The 18,240-nt window shown below is 37.8% G+C and overlaps 1 protein-coding gene and 1 pseudogene across 7 annotated transcripts in view; one reads left to right on the forward strand and one right to left on the reverse strand.

The window, feature by feature from the left end:
* FAM13B (family with sequence similarity 13 member B) overlaps nucleotides 1–18,240 on the forward strand; it is a 92,072-nt gene that overhangs the window by 47,130 nt on the left and 26,702 nt on the right. For all 7 annotated transcript variants that reach the window (XM_055301848.1, XM_055301847.1, XM_055301845.1 and 4 more), the window contains 3 exons: nucleotides 9,004–9,045; nucleotides 10,041–10,196; nucleotides 11,866–11,998. In XM_055301848.1, the coding sequence (XP_055157823.1) occupies nucleotides 9,004–9,045; nucleotides 10,041–10,196; nucleotides 11,866–11,998 (331 nt within the window). The remainder of the gene's footprint in view (nucleotides 1–9,003; nucleotides 9,046–10,040; nucleotides 10,197–11,865; nucleotides 11,999–18,240) is intronic.
* LOC129494779 (40S ribosomal protein S27-like) lies at nucleotides 3,265–3,501 on the reverse strand (annotated as a pseudogene).

The raw sequence follows: 18,240 nt of genomic DNA on the forward strand, positions 1-18,240 counted from the left end.
AGAGACATAGGCAGAGGGAGAAACACACTCCATGCAGGGAGCCTGATGCGGGACTCGATCCTGGGTCTCCAGTATCACACCCCGGGCTGAAGGTGACTCTAAGCCACTGAGCCACCGAGGCTGCCTGGGTCTTGCTTTTTTTTTTTTTTTCCCAATCTGATAACCCGTGTCTTTTGATTGGAGCATTAGCCCATTGACATTCAGAGTAACTATTGAAAGATAATGAATGTAGTGCCTTTGTATTACCTGCAAAGTCTCTGTTGCTATGTATTGTTTCTTTTCTTTTATGTCTGTGTTACTTTTGGGCTCTCTCTTTGCTTAAAGGATCCCCTTTAACATTTCTTGCAGGGCTGGTTTAGTGATCAAAAATTCTTTTAGTTTCTGTTTTTATCTCCTTCTATTTTGCATGACATCCTTGCTGGATTAAGTATTCTTGTCCGCATATTTATCTCATTTAGCACTTTGAATACAGTCCTTTTTGGCTTGTCAGGTCTCTGTGGATAGGTTTGCTGCCAGTCTAATGTTTCTACCTTTGTAGGTTGTGGATCTCTTGACCCAACCTACTTTAAAGATTTTCTCTTTGTGCCTGAGATTTTCAGGCTTCACTATTAAATGTCAAAGTGTTGACCTATTTTTACTGATTTTGAGGGGAGTTTCTCTGTGCTTCCTGTACTTGGATGCTTGCTTCTTCCCCCAGATTTGGAAGTTCTCAGCTATGATTTGTTCAGTTATACCTTCTGCTCTCCCCATTTCCTCTTCCTCTGGGATCCCAATTATTCTAATATTGTTTTGTTTTATGGCATCACTTATCTCTCGAGTTCTTCCCTAGTGATCCAGTAGTTTATCTTTTTTCTCAGTTTCTTTATTCTCTGTTGGTCTTCTGTATGTATCACTGATTCTCTCTTCTGCCTCATTTATTCTAGCAATTATAGCCTCCATTTTTTTTATTACATCTCATTAATACCCTTTTTAAATTTTGACTTGATTAGATTTTAGTTCTTTTATTTCTCCAGAGAGGGATTCTCTAGTGTCTTCTGTTTGTTTTTTCCCAAGCGTAGCTGGTATGTTTATAATTGTTATTCTGAACTCTAGTTTTTAACATCTTACTTTTATCCCAACTGATTAAGTCCCTGGCAATCAGTACTGCCTCATGTTCTCTTTTTTGGGGGTTCTTTTGTCTTGTCATTCTATCCAGAGAAGAACAGATGAATTAGAGAACAGAATAATAAAATAGCAACAAGGACCCAGAAAAATAGACACTAAACAAATCAGAAGAGACCAGAAACTAAAAAAGGGGGTAGTGGTGGAAACGGAGAATATAATCAAATAGGTGAACAGAACAGAGCAATACACTAGATCCTTGGTGTATTTTGGTCTGTTTGTTACAAGAAACTAGATGCCAAAATTGTATAGAAGGAAAACTTACATATATAGAAAAAATAAAGTTGAATATAATGAAAGGAAACCAGAATTGAGAAATATATATACATACATATATAAATGTAAAAATGAAAATTTTAAAAGATTTAAAAAAGTTGATCAAAAGAAATTAGTTGAAAAGGAAAAAAATTTAAAATTGAAACACTAAAAGAATCATGAGAAAAAATCCGTGAATTCTATGTATTATTTTCCCTTAGTGCTGGTGTTTTATACTTCTGTGAGATCAGTAAACTTAGTCTTAGCTGGATGTTTCTGCTGGTCTTCTGGGGGAGGGGCCTATTACACTAATCTCAGGTATCTTTCCCTGGGTGGAATTACACCCCCCCTCTTGCCACGGGGCTGGGTTCAGTGTAAACAGCTTCAGATTGCTCTGTGTAGCTCTTGTTCCCGGAAGGCTTTCCATGCTGCTTTTTTTTTTTTTCCCATGCTGCTTTGAGTGATGGAAATGAAAGAGCCAAGGAGCTGAAAGTTCACACACCCTCACTTTTCATTGTGCCCTCATGGAAAAGCAGTCAGTTATTCTTGTCTCCCTGGTTTCCCACCACACTCTGTTCACCTAGCCTGTGACCAGATGTTTTTATCTCAGGCTTGGGGACCCCCTTTCAAGTGTCCAAACTTTACAGACTCCTGTGGTGCACACACCTGTTGGGCTTCTCCTCTGCCACTTGTTGGATCCCTTCTCAGAGAACAGAGGTTGGACTGCGCCACAGTTTAAGGTTTATGGCAACGTTAAGCAGAAAGCCCATTTCTGGGCTGTCTCTTTGCAGTTAGCTTCCCTGCTCTGAAGCTTGAGAACTCTGCTGCACTGAGGCATGCCGGTTCTTACTGTGATCCCGGGGATCCTGAGACCACACTGTCTTATCTAGGATTATGCTCCACTTCACCACCTGAACACCTTTCAGGCAGGGACGCCCCTTCGCCAGAGCAGACTTTTAAAAGTTTGGATTTCGCCCTCTGCTGCTGCTATATCACTTTCCAGTAGCTAGCGTCCAAGGGCTCCCTCCTAGTACATTCTCTTAGATTTACTTCTCTGCACCTCCTACCTTGGAAAATGTGGTTGCTTTTCTATTGGTAGAATCGCAGTAATTCTTTTTTTTTTTTTTTAAGATTTTATTTATTCATGAGAGACACACAGAGAAAGAGAGAGAGAGAGAGAGAGGCAGAGACATAGGCAGAGAGAGAAGCAGTCTCCAAGCAGGGAGCCCGATATGGGACTCAATCCCGGGATTCCAAGATCACACCCCGGGCCAAAGGCAGGCGCTAAACCACTGAGCCACCCAGGGTTCCCGAATTGCAGTAATTCTTTTCTTATATCTCAAAACCTGTTGAGTTCACAGATGTCCAGGTGATTTGATAGCTATCTAGCTGAATTCCAGGGTCCAGAGTAAACTCGGGTCCCCTACTACTCTGCCATCCTCCTTTTCAGTAAATAACTGTAGATTTACCATGTTGTACGTCATTGTGGTTTATTTCACTGATGTAAAGCATTCCATCATATAATTACGCCTCGGTGATCTAGTTTAAATTTGGTGGACAGTTGGTTCTTTTTGATCATTTACTTTTTGAATAGCTTTGCTGGGTACATTTTTTTTTTAAAGATTTTATTTATTTATTCATAGAGAGAGGCAGAGACATAGGCAGAGAGAGAAACAGGCCCCATGCAGGGAGCCCGACGTGGGACTCGATCCGGGGTCTCCAGGACCATACCCCAGGCTGCAGGCAACGCCAAACTGCTGCGCCACCAGGGCTGCCCCCATTTTTTTTTTTTTAATTCAAAATCTTTTTATTGGGACAGTGTCCTATTCATCTTGATTCAGGGAGCTTTTAGTGCTGTTTCTGCCTGAAGGGGCATCCTTCTATAAGCCTTGCTTTTTCTCCCGTGGGCTGGCAGAGGACGTTGGAGCAGCTGATACACAGAACTACTGTCCGCGTGGCTGAAGATGGTGGTGCTTTTGTAGAATCCCGGGCACTTCTTGTGGGGCTCTGCACCAGGTGCTTCTTCTTGTGCTTCCTTTTCTCTTCTTCCAGGGATGGGTGCAGGAGGTCCTTCGTGAGGGGCATGTTCTCGTGGGGAGGTCGTCACCGTCAGAAAGGGCTGCCCGGTACATTCTTCTGTACATCTTCTGGTGACACATGCATGCACATGAAGACATGAACCTGACTTTCAACTTTTTTTTTTTTGACTTTTAACTTCTGTAAATATTACCAAATTGTTTTCTAAAGTGCTTGTCCCAGTTTACACCCTCATTAAAAGTGTATGAGGGGATCCCTGGGTGGCGCAGCGGTTTGGCGCCTGCCTTTGGCTCAGGGCGCGATCCTGGAGACCCGGGATTGAATCCCATATCGGGCTCCCGGTGCATGGAGCCTGCTTCTCCCTCTGCCTGTGTCTCTGCCTCTCTCTCTCTCTCTGTGTGACTATCATAAATAAATAAATTAAAAAAATATATAAAAGTGTATGAGCATTCCCATTGCTTCACATCCTTGCCAACACTTGGTATTAACTGTTCTGAAGGAATAGAAATATTCCCTTGTCATTTTAATAGGTTCATCCCCCCTTTTTTTCCATCCCCTTTTTATATGTGTATTGTGGTCAGTTCTTTTTTGAAATAGGTCTTCAATTGTTTCCTATTTTTTTTAAGAGGGGGGGAAAGCAGTAGGGGGGCTGAGGGAGAGGGAGAGAGAGTATCTTAAGTATGCTGCCCATCCAGTGTCGAGCTTGACATGGAGCTTCATCTTAGAATCCTGAGATCATAACCTGAGCCAAAATCAAGAGTGGAATGCTTAGACTAAGCCAACCAAGCACCCCTCCTATTTTTCTCTTGGGTTGTTTTCGTTTCTTGTTGAGTTGTAGGAGCCCTTTAAAAATATGTATTGTACTAATCTTTTCTTCATTTTATGTTAATGCCTTTTCCATCTCATGTCTTCTGAAGAAGAATTCATAATTTTAATCAAGTTTACTATACTTTTCCCTCTTTGGTTAATGCTTTTTGTGTTTTAATTAAGAGATCTTTTCCTGAACATATATTTCTGTATTCTTTTTTTTTCTTTACCAGTGCTTATATACATGCTTTTATTTTTAATTTATTTCTATTTTTAATTTCTAAATTTTAAGTCTAGTATAGTTAACATTCCTGTATTAACTTCTGAAAGCTGTATTATTTCACATTTCATATTTAGGTGTGTAATCTACCTGGAATTGATTTTTGTCTTTGGTGTGGGAAGTGAGGCCAACGTACTTTTTTCACTGTGGATACCAGATTGTGCAGTACTCATTTTGAAAAGACTGCCCTTGCTCTGCTTTCTGTAGTGCTACCTTTGTTCTTAAGCAAGTGTGTATGCATGGATCCACTTTTGTTCTGTTTGTTTCTTCTTGTGTTAGTGCTGTTATTTACTTTGGCTTTATTGTTTTTTAGGTCTGGAGTGGGGTCTAGATCTCCAATAAAATAACACTGCCACTCCAGGAGAGTGTGGCCCATGGGTCACATTCTTGTTTTAGGGGTAGGGGTAGTAGAAAAGCCCCGCATTTTGACAGTCTTTAGTAGCTTGTATGTAGAATTCTAAAAATACATTTAAAAAATCTTTTTTATTTTTTAAAAAACACGTTTATTAAATGTAGCCATTTGATACATAGTTGCACACATTATTTATGCACATACAAAAACACTTTCTCATGTTACTTCCTGATCTTTATGAACATGGATAATTTCAAATTGGTCCATTGACTGTGTGTACTTTATATATTTATATATGTGTCCATTTTATATATTTATTTCTTTGTTTTACTCCTTTTCTTTTTTTGAGAGAAAGAAGGGATGAGTGAGAGAAGTACAGAGGGAGTGGGAAAGAGAAAATCTTAAGCAGGCTCCATGCCCAGCAGGAGCCCACCACAGGACTTGGATGACCTGAGCTGAAATCAAGAGCTGGATGCTGAACAAAACTGAGCAACTCAGGCACCCCTATTTTCTGATATTTCTTAAAAATAATTTTTCAAATAGGGTAACTTAAAATTTTTTTAAAGATTTTATTTTTATTCATTTTATTTATTTATTAATTAATGAGAGAGAGAGAGGCAGAGACACAGGCAGAAGGATAAGGAGGCTCTATGCAGGGAGCCCGACGTGGGACTCGATCCCAGGTCTCCAGGATCAGGCCCTGGGCTGAAGGCAGCACTAAACCACTGAGCCACCCAGGCCGCCCCCTTTTAAAGCTTTTGTGTATTTATTCATGAGAGACACAGAGAGAGAGGGGCAGAGACACAGGCAGAGGGAGAAGCAAGCTCCCTGTAAGGAGCCAGATGTGGGACTCGATCCCAGGACCTCAGGATCATGCCCTGAACCGAAGGCAGATGCTCAAACGCTGAGCCACCCAAAACGCCCTGTGGTAACATTAATTAAGAATGGAGTTGGTAAAAAAAAAAAAAAAAAAAAAAAGAATCGAGTTGGTATATCTGAGGGTGTTTATCATTTTTCAACTTTTTCATGCTTTTGGAAGTTTTTATAATAAAATAATGGGAAAAAATGTTTCAAAGAAAATTTTATGGTACAAAGTACTATTATTTTTTTAAATTTAGAATAGATTTTGAGAGATTTGATAGACTCTTTTTTAAAAAAAAAATTTTTATGTATTCATGAGAGACACAGAGAGAGAGGCAGAGACACAGGCAGAGGGTGAAGCAGGCTCCTTGCGGGGAGCCCAGTGTGGAACTCAATCCCGGGCCCTGGAATGGGCCCTGGGATCAAGCCCTGAGCCAAAGGCAGACGCTCAACTGCTTAGCCACCCAGGAGTCCCTTGATAGACTCTAAATAGAGTGCAGATGTGGAAGTTTTGAGTCAAAGAGCATGCACACTTTTAGAGCTTTTAAAAACACCTCGCCAAGGTTCATCTGGGTGGTTCAGTTGGTTAAATGGTTAAGTGTCTGCATTGGGCTCAGGTCATGATCTCAGGGTCCTGGGATTGAGCCCCGCATCAGGCTTCTTGCTCAGTGGGGAGCCTTCTCTGTCTCTGTCTGCTGCTCACCCTGTTTGTGCTCTCTCTCTCTGTCAAATAAATAAATAAAATCTTTTAAAAACAAACAAAAACCATGTCACCAAAGTGATCTCCCTAAGAATTGTACTAAGTTACTTTTTCACCAGCAATGTATAATTGTCAGTTTCATAGCCTTTCTCATCATGAATGGTATATTAACATCAAAAAATATTAATTTTATATTAATCCTATTTTAAATTTGTATTTCTAGTTGTCTTGTTTCCATTTTTCTACTAGCATTTTGGTAATAACCTAATCTGACAAAAAGGTGAGATAATTCCTCTGGGAGATTAAGTAGATGCCTAACAATGGCAAATTTGGAAAAGAACAGAAAGGATATAAACTCTAACAAAAGTTAAAATGTGGTGTTAGGCTTTAGTAACATACTTCTGGACTAAGTAGCTGAGAGTTAGAACTTCTTGAGATTTTTGTGTAAGGTAAAAACAGCACACTAGAAATCACAAATTAAATGGTGAAGGGAAGGATGTTGGATTTAGGAGTTTTTTTTTTTTTTTTAAGATTTTATTTCTTTATACATGAGAGAGACAGAGGGAGAAGCAGGCTCCCTGTGGGGGCCCCGTGTGACCTGAGCCGAAGCCAGATGCTCAACCACTGAGTCACCCAGGCATCCCAGATTTAGGAATTTTCTTTACAAAAACTACATTGTCAGTGGATTATAATTAGGTATTAAAATTACTTTTTTAAAAAAAAGATTTTATTTATTTATTAATCACACACACACACACACACACACACAGAGGCAGAGGGAGAAGCAGGCTCCATGCAGGGAGCCAGATGCGGGACTCGATCCTGGAACTCCAGGATCATGCCCTGGGCCGAAGGCAGGCGCTAAACCGCTAAGCCACCCAGGGATCCCCCTAAAATTACTTTTAATACCTAAGCTTAGGAATTACAAATATTATTGAGTAAAATATAACTGATCAGACCATGTAAAGATTTAACTTTTATGATTAAATAGGCAGCCTCATATATAAACAACAAATCATTGTAGCAAAATAACAGAGAAAGATCTAACCTTAGTTAACATTTAAGCTATAGGAAGAGGGGATCCCTGAGTGGCGCAGCGGTTTAGCGCCTGCCTTTGGCCCAGGGCGCGATCCTGGAGACCCGGGATCGAATCCCACATCGGGCTCCCGGTGCATGGAGCCTGCTTCTCCCTCTGCCTGTGTCTCTGCCTCTCTCTCTCTCTCTCTCTCTCTCTGTGTGACTATCATAAATAAATAAAAATTAAAAAAAAATTTAAGCTATAGGAAGAGCTTCATTTATCTTTTTTTGGTTTTTGTTTTTTTTCTGCAGAAGTCACTAAATACTGACTTTAACCTGAAACTACTAGAAACAGACCCACAGCTAAATAAACTCTTCTTTGTGCACATATATGTGATTTTTCTCCCCAGTTTCCTTCAGAAACGAAGTTCCAAAAAATGTCATTTAAATTTGAAAACTTAAGTTTAAGTGCTTATCTTGAAAGTATTTTGAGCTGAGAATAATCCATTCATGAAAACTAGCCTAATGTTGGCAGTTAAATTTTTCTTATAAAGCTGAGGGATGTTATATGTGCCAAACCAGGGTGACTTACTTTTGTCTTTTAAAGCAGTTGTGCAATTTACTACTCATTTGTTTGCTCTAAGGGAGACCTGAAGATTGCTGTATGATGTTTATTGGATTTTCTACAGAGAATCTTGAGAATATATTTTTTTCTTTTTTAAATTTAAATTCAATTAATTAACATACAGTGTATTATTAGTTTCAGACGTAGAGTTCAGTGATTTATCAGTCTTACGTAACACCCAGTGGTCATTGCATTCCCTGCCCTCCTTAATGTCCATCAGCCAGTCACCCCATGACTGTGACTGGTGAGCATTGAGCCTGATCCCAGGACCCTGGGATCATGACCTGAACCTAAGGCAGATGCTTAACTGACTGAGCCACACAGGTGCCCCCAATTTTAATTTTAAACATTTAAGTGGTATTCATATCTCATGCGTTTCACTTGAATTTTTAACTATGATGAAGATGAGGCTATTTATGTTTTTGTAATTATTAGTAGATAGTGTGGTGCGAAATTTGCTAAGGAAAGTCTGTTAATGCTACAGTGAGTGAAGTAGTCTAATTTTAGAATCAATTTTGCCTTTTTCGTCACTTGAGTACATCCTCTGAGTAGTAGCATATGCTGTTACTTCGGGCAAGGAGTACAGAGTGAACATTGAGGCCTTCATACCATCCTAGATGAGGTGGTTTTGTTGGGCTAGTAGTACACTTTTTTCCCCTCAGCCTTGGAATATAGGTCAGTGTTTCTCCAAGTGAGCACCAAGTGAAATAGTTGGCTACACATACACACGGATATGTATATTTAGTTTTTTTGTGTGGAAATAAATTCTTTAGAAAATTAGAATCATATTCTGCCAGAAATGAATGTGAAAGTTGATTGTGTCAAGGTAGTGCAACTGTGACAGTTTTCAACACTTTTTGTCATTACTATTGCAAAGTTTTATAGCTAATTTCTTTCTTTAATTACAGTGCCCATTTGTCTCCCATCAGCATCTTACCAGCCTCTGCGGAGTAAGTAGTATACTTGTAGAAGACCATTTTTTAAAATTTAAAAATATTACTTCACTTTAGAAATGAAAATCATGTATTTATTGTGCTTAATTTAGGGGAAGGATTATACATAAGGCAGTGAACCTAGTTAATATTTTATGTACTGCAGTAGGAACAAATGAAGAAAGAATGCATTGCCTAATATATAAAATAAAAATTGAATTTTCTTCAGAGGATTTATTTATTTTTTTAAAAAGATTTTATTTATTAATTCATAGAGACAGAGAGAGAGAGAGAGAGGGGCAGAGACACAGGCAGAGGGAAAAGCAAGCTCCATGCAGGGAGCCTGATGTGGGACTTGATCCCAGGTCTCCAGGATCATGCCCTGGGCCGAAGACAGGTGCCAAATCACTGTGCCACTGGGGCTGCCACAAAGGATTTTTTTTATTCTTTTGAGATGATTGAGATATGTCATCTCTTTTTATTAAATTTTCTTAAAGAAGTAAACTTCATGTAAAAAATATGGGCAGGACTCTTACAGTTTCTTTGATTTAGCTGAGTATTGACAAATTATTTTGGTTTATAAATGTAGCTTTGAAAAGTATTTAAATGGTTTTTCGGTATACTAGCAAGGAATGAATTACTGGGACAACTGATCCTTCCCACCTCAGTAGTAATAGTGATACGTGATTTATTTGTATAATATCTATTTGGGTAAATTTCTTTTAAACTTTTAACCCAGTATCATGTATTCCTTTTATGGGACAACTGATCCTTCCCACCTCAGTAGTAATAGTGAAACTGTGATTGATTTGTATAATATCTATTTGGGTAAATTTCTTTTAAACTTTTAGCCCAGTATCATTAATTCCTTTTATGTTTCTTTTTATACTCTAGCTTACCCACTTAAATACCCTGTTAATTTGTCTCCTTAGTCACGTTTTAATGTTTGTATTTATGTGGACAAATGCCAAGTTCGGTGACTGGTTTTCACTAAAATGTGTTCTATTTTGTAGCATTTTAGAAAGAACAATTAGAGCAGCTGTGGAACAGCACCTTTTTGATCTGCAGAGCAGCATAGATCATGATCTTAAGAATTTACAACAGCAAAGTCTGGTGTGTAATAATGAAGCAGAAAGTATTAATTGTGATGGGGAAGGATCTAATAACCAGTAAGAAACTTTTATAACATTTTACTATTATTAAGAGTTATAAAATTGTTTTATGATCTTTTAAAAACCATAGTTTACTTACGTAATGGGATCTCATCTTGGGAATTTCTCAGTGTGTGTGGAAAGTGACTTTGTATATAAATTGTATATGCTCACTTAACATTGAAAATCTAAATCTTCAATTAAGTTAGTAGACATTAAGTTCAATACTGCCAGATTTTCCTCCCTGAACACCAGATAAAGTAGTGAACTTACCTCACTATGCTGTATGAAAAATAATGTTAAAAAAGTTAGACCCATACTATTTGAAACAGATGGTCACACCAATGAGAGACATGAAATGATCTAGACAGCTGGGTGCAGGGACAGCAGATCAGCATCACTCATAGTCATTGAGTGAAATGGTGAGCAGAATCATTTTTTGCAATTTACATTTTATCCCATCACCAGCTACTACCCTGCTGCCCTCCCTCCATACTTTTTTGTTGTTTAGCTGTTAATAGTTGAATTTTGTATCAGTTAAAAAGTACCTCTGTGTGCTATGCGATTTGTGAGGTTATTTCACTCATCTGACTTGTTACCTTTAAATGGATGAAAGGTCTCCTCTCCTTTCCCGTTATCTCAGCCCTGTACTTGAGGGATATAAAGGTGTCTTTCTTTGAGACCATAATACAGTAATTTCATTGTTTTCATTTATCAGGTTTTATTTGGAGGACATATGAGAAAGATGTACAAAAAAAAATGGGTAGAGTGATTTTTCTTTTGAAGAGTTTGATTTTTAAAAGGCTAAATATATATAGTACACTCTAGAATAGCTATTAAATATTAAATGAAACTGAAAAAGTTAATAGATATGAAAACTAGTGGTTACAATATGTTTATTTTAGAAATACCATATTGTACAACTGCAGGTTTGCTGTATAGTCTGAATAGATGGCATTATTAGCCTGTGTACCTCCATGGCCCTGATTTGTGTTGCTTTGAAGGCATGATTACAACTGATATAACTGGATTGATCTCGACTATTGGGCTGAACATAAAGGAAAAAAGCAGTATCTGAAAAAAAACCCCAAAAACAGTAGTTAGAAGTTGGAAATAATGGGAAAGTGTTCCAAAGGATAAAATTAATATAAGTAGATTCCTTAGTGTTTGTCTTTATTCTGGCTAGAGATCCTGAAAACCTTTGCCCATGCTCAGATAATATTTTTATTTTTATTTCTGGGGAAGTAACTTATGTTCTGACTTTATTGGTAGTATCATCTTTGTAAATCAAAGCCTGCTGCAGGATTTTGCATATTCTAAATTCTATAACATGAAAAATCTACAATAGGAAGCTATTCCTACAGTACTTGGTAAAGTGTTTGATATTATTGTGTCTAGTGCTAGGCTTATATTTTATTGGAACAGATCATTATGATTGAGAGTATACATTTTTAAGGAAAATTATTTTGGCACATAAATTATTTTTTCAGCCATTCCATTTGTTTTTGAAAATTATAAAAAAAAATTATCAAAGAGAATAACAAACAAGGTAATTTTCTTACAACATTCCCTTGAGAGATAAAAATAAACTTAGTGTGTAAGTTTGAGATCATTGGTATTTATTTATTTTAAAGGTATTACATAATCAACATTTGGCCTGATCTGATTTTTTAATCTTCATTACTAGGGTTGACATTGCTGATGATATTATTAATTCCAGTGAAAGTAACAGAGACTGTTCAGAACCTGTGGCTAGCACTAATTTAGACAATGAAGTTATGCAGCAAGATTTTGTATTTGAGGATGAAGAAAATAATCAGGTAAGAAATGCACAGACTAAAAAATCTTTGTGTAGGTATGCTAGACATACAACTCTGATTGCTTTATGTGTTCCTTTGATACCAGAAACTGACACACATACTTGTCTTAATTATAAATCCCAAGAACATAACTCTCTTTGTAAAGATCTAGAACCATCATTGGGTAGAGAATTATATATAAAATATTTAAAAATAGTTTTCTTGGAAGGAAACATTAAAATGTTAGCTGAGGTGGTTGGTGATGTTATGGTTGAATTTTCTTACTTTTAATAGCTTTTTTCTATTTCCCAATTTTTTCCTGAAGAATGTGAGATCTCTTCTTCTTTTTTTTTTTTTTTTTACCTCTGAACCTTTTATTGGCCTCCTACTCCTCAAAGGGTACCCTGTTTTGCTGCCTCAGTGCCTCAGAATTTTGTGGTCGTTGGCATGGGATCTTTTCTTAAAGAAAACTGGTGAACATCATTTTAAAAGTAAATTGTTTTCATTGATGATAATTGGCATTGGTAACATTGTTTTTAAAATGGCAATAAATATACAAAGCAGTATCCTAAGACGTGTTTCAAAGTTTAGTTTTGATAACACTTTTTAAAATAAGATTTTTTTTTTTTTAGATTTTATTTATTTATTCATGAGAGACACACACAGAGAGAGGCAGAGACACAGGCAGAGGGAGAAGCAGGCTCCATGCAGGGAGCCCGATGTGGGACTCGATCCCGGGTCTCCAGGACCACACCCTGGGCTGAAGGCGGTGCTAAACCGCTGAGCCACCTGGACTGCCCTAAAATAAGATTCTTAATGAATAAGGAGGTTTTCTTCAGCATGTTTTCATACTAAAGCATAAACTTTAGGTGTAGGTGTAATAAAGAATTCAGGATCTGTCAGCTGAGATTTGTATTCTGGCTTTGCCTCTTAATAGCACTGTGACTTTGGCCACATTACCCAGCTTTCCTTATCTCCTCTTTGCTTTTCCATAGACAGGTGGGGAGTACTATTTATATTAGAGGATTGTTATAAATATCCAGAGAAGTAGACGTATACAGTTATTTTATAAGCTAGGAGACATTTCACAGAAGTTAAGCTCACAGAAGTTAAGCTGTTCGTGTTATTTTCACTGACTTGTATATTAATGCTTTTACTTCTACTGATAGATTAATCCCTTTTCATCTATTCGTGGTTACTGCTTCTGTAGTTGTTTCCTTGCCCTTTTCTGGATTATCAGTTTCTGCCTAGCTATTGGATCATTCCCACCAATATAAAATGTTATTTTCCCATGTTTAGGAAATAACTCTCTCTTGACTCTTCACCCCACTGTAGTTAAGCCCCTATTTTTTTGCTTCCCCCATAATAAAATAACTTGAATGTGTTGTCTCTTTAATTCTTCTCTTCCCACTCTGTCTTGAACCTCCTTCAGGTAACTTTTTGCCCCCATCATTCTTCTGAAACTGCTTTTGCAAGTTACCAATAATGTCTGTTGCATATTTTACTTGATATATGAGTATAGTTTAATTCAATTAATTACTCCCACTACCTTGATACCTTTTTTTCCTTGACTTTTAGGATCTCTCTCTCCTCTGGGTTTTTTCTTTTCTTTTCTTTCTTTCTTTTTTTTTTTTTAAAGATTTTATTTATTTATTCATGATAGTCACACAGAGAGAGGCAGAGAGGCAGAGACACAGGCAGAGGGAGAAGCAGGCTCCATGCAGGGAGCCTGACGTGGGATTCGACCCCAGGTCTCCAGGATCACGCCCCGGGCCAAAGGCAGGCGCCAAACCGCTGTGCCACCCAGGGATCCCACCTCCTCTGGGTTTTTTCTACTTGACTGGCTGCTCTCTTTGTTGATTGCTTTTCATGTTCTGAACCTTTGAAGTTTGAAATGGCTCAGTGCCCAGTTCTCAATATTGCTTATTTTCATTCACTCCCTCCATAATCTCATTTAGGCTAATGGTTTTTTTTTTTTTTTAATTTTTTTTTATTAATTTTTATTTATTTATGATAGTCACAGAGAGAGAGAGAGAGAGGCAGAGACACAGGCAGAGGGAGAAGCAGGCTCCATGCACCGGGAGCCCGACGTGGGATTCGATCCCGGGTCTCCAGGATCACGCCCTGGGCCAAAGGCAGGCGCTAAACCGCTGCGCCACCCAGGGATCCCTAGGCTAATGGTTTTTAAAATAGCATCTACTTGCTAAAGATTTCCAAATTTATATATCTAGGTGAGATCTTTCTCTTAAACTTAATTCCTGTGTCAAGTTGCTCTGCTTAACATTTCCACTTAAATATCTTATAAGCATTTTGAATTTTACAGGCACCAAACTGAATTTATAATCTTGTCCATATATCTGCTCTTCTCAAATCTCAATCTCAGTAAAGGAGAATTTCTTCCATATGCATCAGCCAGAAACCTTGGGTCATCCTTGGTTTCTTTCACTGCATATCTAGTCCTTTACAGAGAGGCCTTTTGGCTATACTTTCAAAGTTTGTCTGGAATCTGTTGCCAACATGTGGGTCCAAACCAATATTTCACCTAGATTAATAGATTGATATAATTTCCTGTATGATACCCTCTCTGACTCCCTGTGGTCTTTTCTCAGCACAGCAGCCAGAGTGATTCTTTTCAAAGGAAAATTATTTAATGTCACTTCTCTTCTCAGACTCTTCCAATGCCATATAGGAGTAGGCACTCAGAAACACTGACTGATAGACATCTTAGTATTAAGGTCCTGTATGGATTGCTGTTTTCCCAGGTGTTCCATAATTTGCTTCTTCCTTTGATCCTGCAGATGTTTTCTCACTTTTACCTTTTCAGTAAGGCTAAATCTCCTCATCACTCTGTTTTAGTATTGGGGGTCTTCCCATTGACCCACTCCCATCTAGTCCTGGAGGTTCCTGTCCTTCTCCCTCTTGCACTTGATAGTGTTATTACTGTTGCACATATCTTTTAAATTATTAGTTCATTGTCTTTCTGCCACTATTAGACTGTAAAACCCTAAGCCTTTATGAGGGTTGAGATTTTTATCTGTTTTGTTCATTATTGCATCCCCATTATCTAGAACACATAGGTATTCATTAAGTACTTGTGGAATATGTGACCAAACAAATGGAGAACATCTGGCTCTTAGAACAACTAAGTAAATTTGTTCTTGTTCTCTTCTCTTTTGACTTTTAAGTAGGCTCCACACCTAATGTTTGGTTTGAGCTCTAAACCCTGTGGTCAAGAGTCATGCTCTCCAGCTGAGCCAGCCAGGCACCCCCTAAGTAAATGTGTTGAATGAAAGTAGTGTATCAATTACTTTGATAAGAATGCAAGAATTTTTTTTTCCCAAAAACTTGGTTTTTTAGAGCAGCTTTAGGTTTACAACAAAATTGAGAGGGAGGGTACAAGTAATTTCCCATATGCTCCCTGCTGCAACACATGCACAGCTTCCTGCATTATCACCATCACTCACCTGAATGGTACATATTTTACCAAGGATGAACCTACACTGACACATTATAAACACTCAAAGTCTAGTTTCCCTAAAAGTTTATTCTTGGTGTTGTATATTTTGTGGATTTGAACAAATGTATGACAGGTATTCATTATAATATCATACTCTGGTTTTTAAACTGTCCTAAAAATCCCCTGTACTCTGTTCTTCTCTCCCACCACCCCTGCAACTGCTGATTTTTTTGTTGTCTACATAGTTTTGCCTTTTCCAGAATGTCGTATGGTTAGAATTATATACTATTTGGTCTTTTCATATTGACTTCTTTTACTTAGTCATATGCATTTAAGGTTTCTTCTTGTTTTCTTCATGGCTTAATAGCTTATTTCTTCTTAATGTTGAATCATAATCCATTGTTTCAGTGTACCACAGCTTTTCTATCCATTCACCTACTGAAGGACATCTTGGTTGCTTCAAGTTTTGTGATTATGAATAACACTGGTAACAAAACATCTGTTTTTTGTGTAGACATAAGTTCTTAACTCCTTGGGTAAATACTAAAGCAGTATGATTGATAGATCATATGATACAAGTTTTTTAAGAATCCCGCAACTGTTTTCCAAAAAGGCTGTACCATTTTTATATAATATCAGTAATGTATGCATATTCCTGTTGCTCCACAACCTCACCAGTATTTGCTGTTACTGGTGTTCCAGATTTTGGCCATTCTAATAAGTGTGTAGTGGTATTTCATTGTTTTAATTTGCAGTTCCTTAATGACATACCATGTTGAGCATCTTTTCATATGCCTGTTTTCCATCTATATCTTCAGTGAGTTCAGGCCTTCTGCCCATTTTTTTTTAATTTATTTATGAGAGACAGAGAGAGAGAGAGAGAGAGAGAGAGAGAGAGACAGAGACATAGAGGGATAAGCAGGCTCCATGCAGGAGCCCAATCTGGGAGTTGATCCCAGGACTCTGGGATCACACCCTGAGCCAAAGGCAGACGCTCAACCACTGAGCCACCCAGGCGACCCTGCCCATATATATATATATATATATATTTTTTTTAATCTCTCAAACTCCAAGCTCATTTTTTAATTGGGTTGTTTTCTGTTGAGTTTTAGGAGTTCTTCGCATTTTTTGAGTAGCGGTCATATGATAAAAGAGGTTGTTTTTTAGATGTCACATGTAAGATCATGTGACATCTGTCTTTCTGTCTGACTTCTTTCACTTAGTGTAATGCACTGATGGTCCATCCATGTTGTGACCAATGGCAGGATTTGCTTCTCTTTATGGAAGAATAATACTCCGTTGTATAAGTATGTGCACTACATTTTCTTTATTCATTCATCCATTGATGGACTCTTAGGTTGTTAACACATTTTGACTCTTGTAAATAATTCTGCAGTGAAAGTGGCTGTGCAGTTATCTTTTTGAAGCAGTGTTTTTGTTTACTTTGGATAAGTGCCCAGAATTGGAATTGCTGATAATCATATGTTCTGGTTTTAATTTTTTGAGGAATATCTAGACTTCTTTCCATAGTAGCTGGACCAGTTTACATTCCTACCAACAATATATTGTGGTTTACATCTTTGCCAGCGCTTGTTATTTCTAGTCTTTTTGATAATAGCCATTCTGACAGGTGTGAGTTGCTATCTAATTGTGGTTTTGATTTGCATTTCTCTGATGATTAGTGATGTTGAGCATGTTTTCATGTACCTTTTGACATTTTATACGTCTTTGGAAAAATTTCTGTTCCAATCCTCTGCCCATTTTTAAATCCTGTTGTTTTTTCCTATCGAATTATAGGAGCTCTTTTATCCATTTTGGATATTAACTCATTGTCAGATATATTGTGAGTTTGTTTGTTTTGAGAGCGTGAGTACATGTACTTGATCTGGGGGTGGGGCATAGGGGGAGAGAGAATTGCAAGCACGCTCTATGCCCAGCGTAGAGCCTGATGTGGGGCTCAGTCTCACAATCCAAAGATTGTGAGCTGAAATCAAGTTGGACACTAAACTGACCGAGCCACTCAAGCACCTCTGTCAGCTATATTATTTGGTAATATTTTCTCCATTTAGTTGCCTTTTCATTTTGTTGATGATTTCCTTTACTGTAGTGACTTACATACACCTTAATCAGTGGAAGAAATTGGCTTAGAAGTATACTTTATATACTGTGTAGTAAGGTTTACTAAGCAAATTAAATGTGTGGAATGGAGTGGGGATATTTAGCTTACTTAAAAGAAAGTACCTTAGTATGCTTGGAATATTGGGTGGGTGGAGATGGGGAGATGCAGAACTAAATATTGTGAAATCATCAGTAATGGATGGATAAGGACTGGGGGGAAGCCAGAAAAATTACTAGAAATGCCCATTAGGCTTTAATTAGCTCCTGGAATTGAGCCCCAACAGCCCCTAAACATTGGCATTATGATTATACTGCAGCTGCTGCTCCCAAGAGTACTGCCTCCACCACCACCACTACCACCAAAGCTCTTTAGCTTACCTTAACGGAGACTAGAGCACCTAAGACTTCCTTTTGAGGACTGATGGTTTGGGAGAAGAGAGGGGTAGGAGGAGGAGGTATGGGCTGGTTTGCCGGCTAATGTTTTAGAGAAAACAAGTTATTTCTACCCATCTACAAAGGAATGAATGTTTTATGTAGAGTGAATTCTGAGGAAGTAAAATTCCTTTAAGTGATAAAACTCAAAGTTTTAGTTTCTCAAAAAAGTATTATTTATTTTCATTTGTTAAATTGAAGTCTGGACATACTTTAACCTGACCTTAGTACCTCTTTTTTTTTTTTTTTTTTGGTT

This window comes from Nyctereutes procyonoides, unplaced genomic scaffold (assembly GCF_905146905.1).
Source record: "Nyctereutes procyonoides isolate TBG_1078 unplaced genomic scaffold, NYPRO_anot_genome, whole genome shotgun sequence".
Lineage (NCBI taxonomy): Eukaryota > Metazoa > Chordata > Mammalia > Carnivora > Canidae > Nyctereutes > Nyctereutes procyonoides.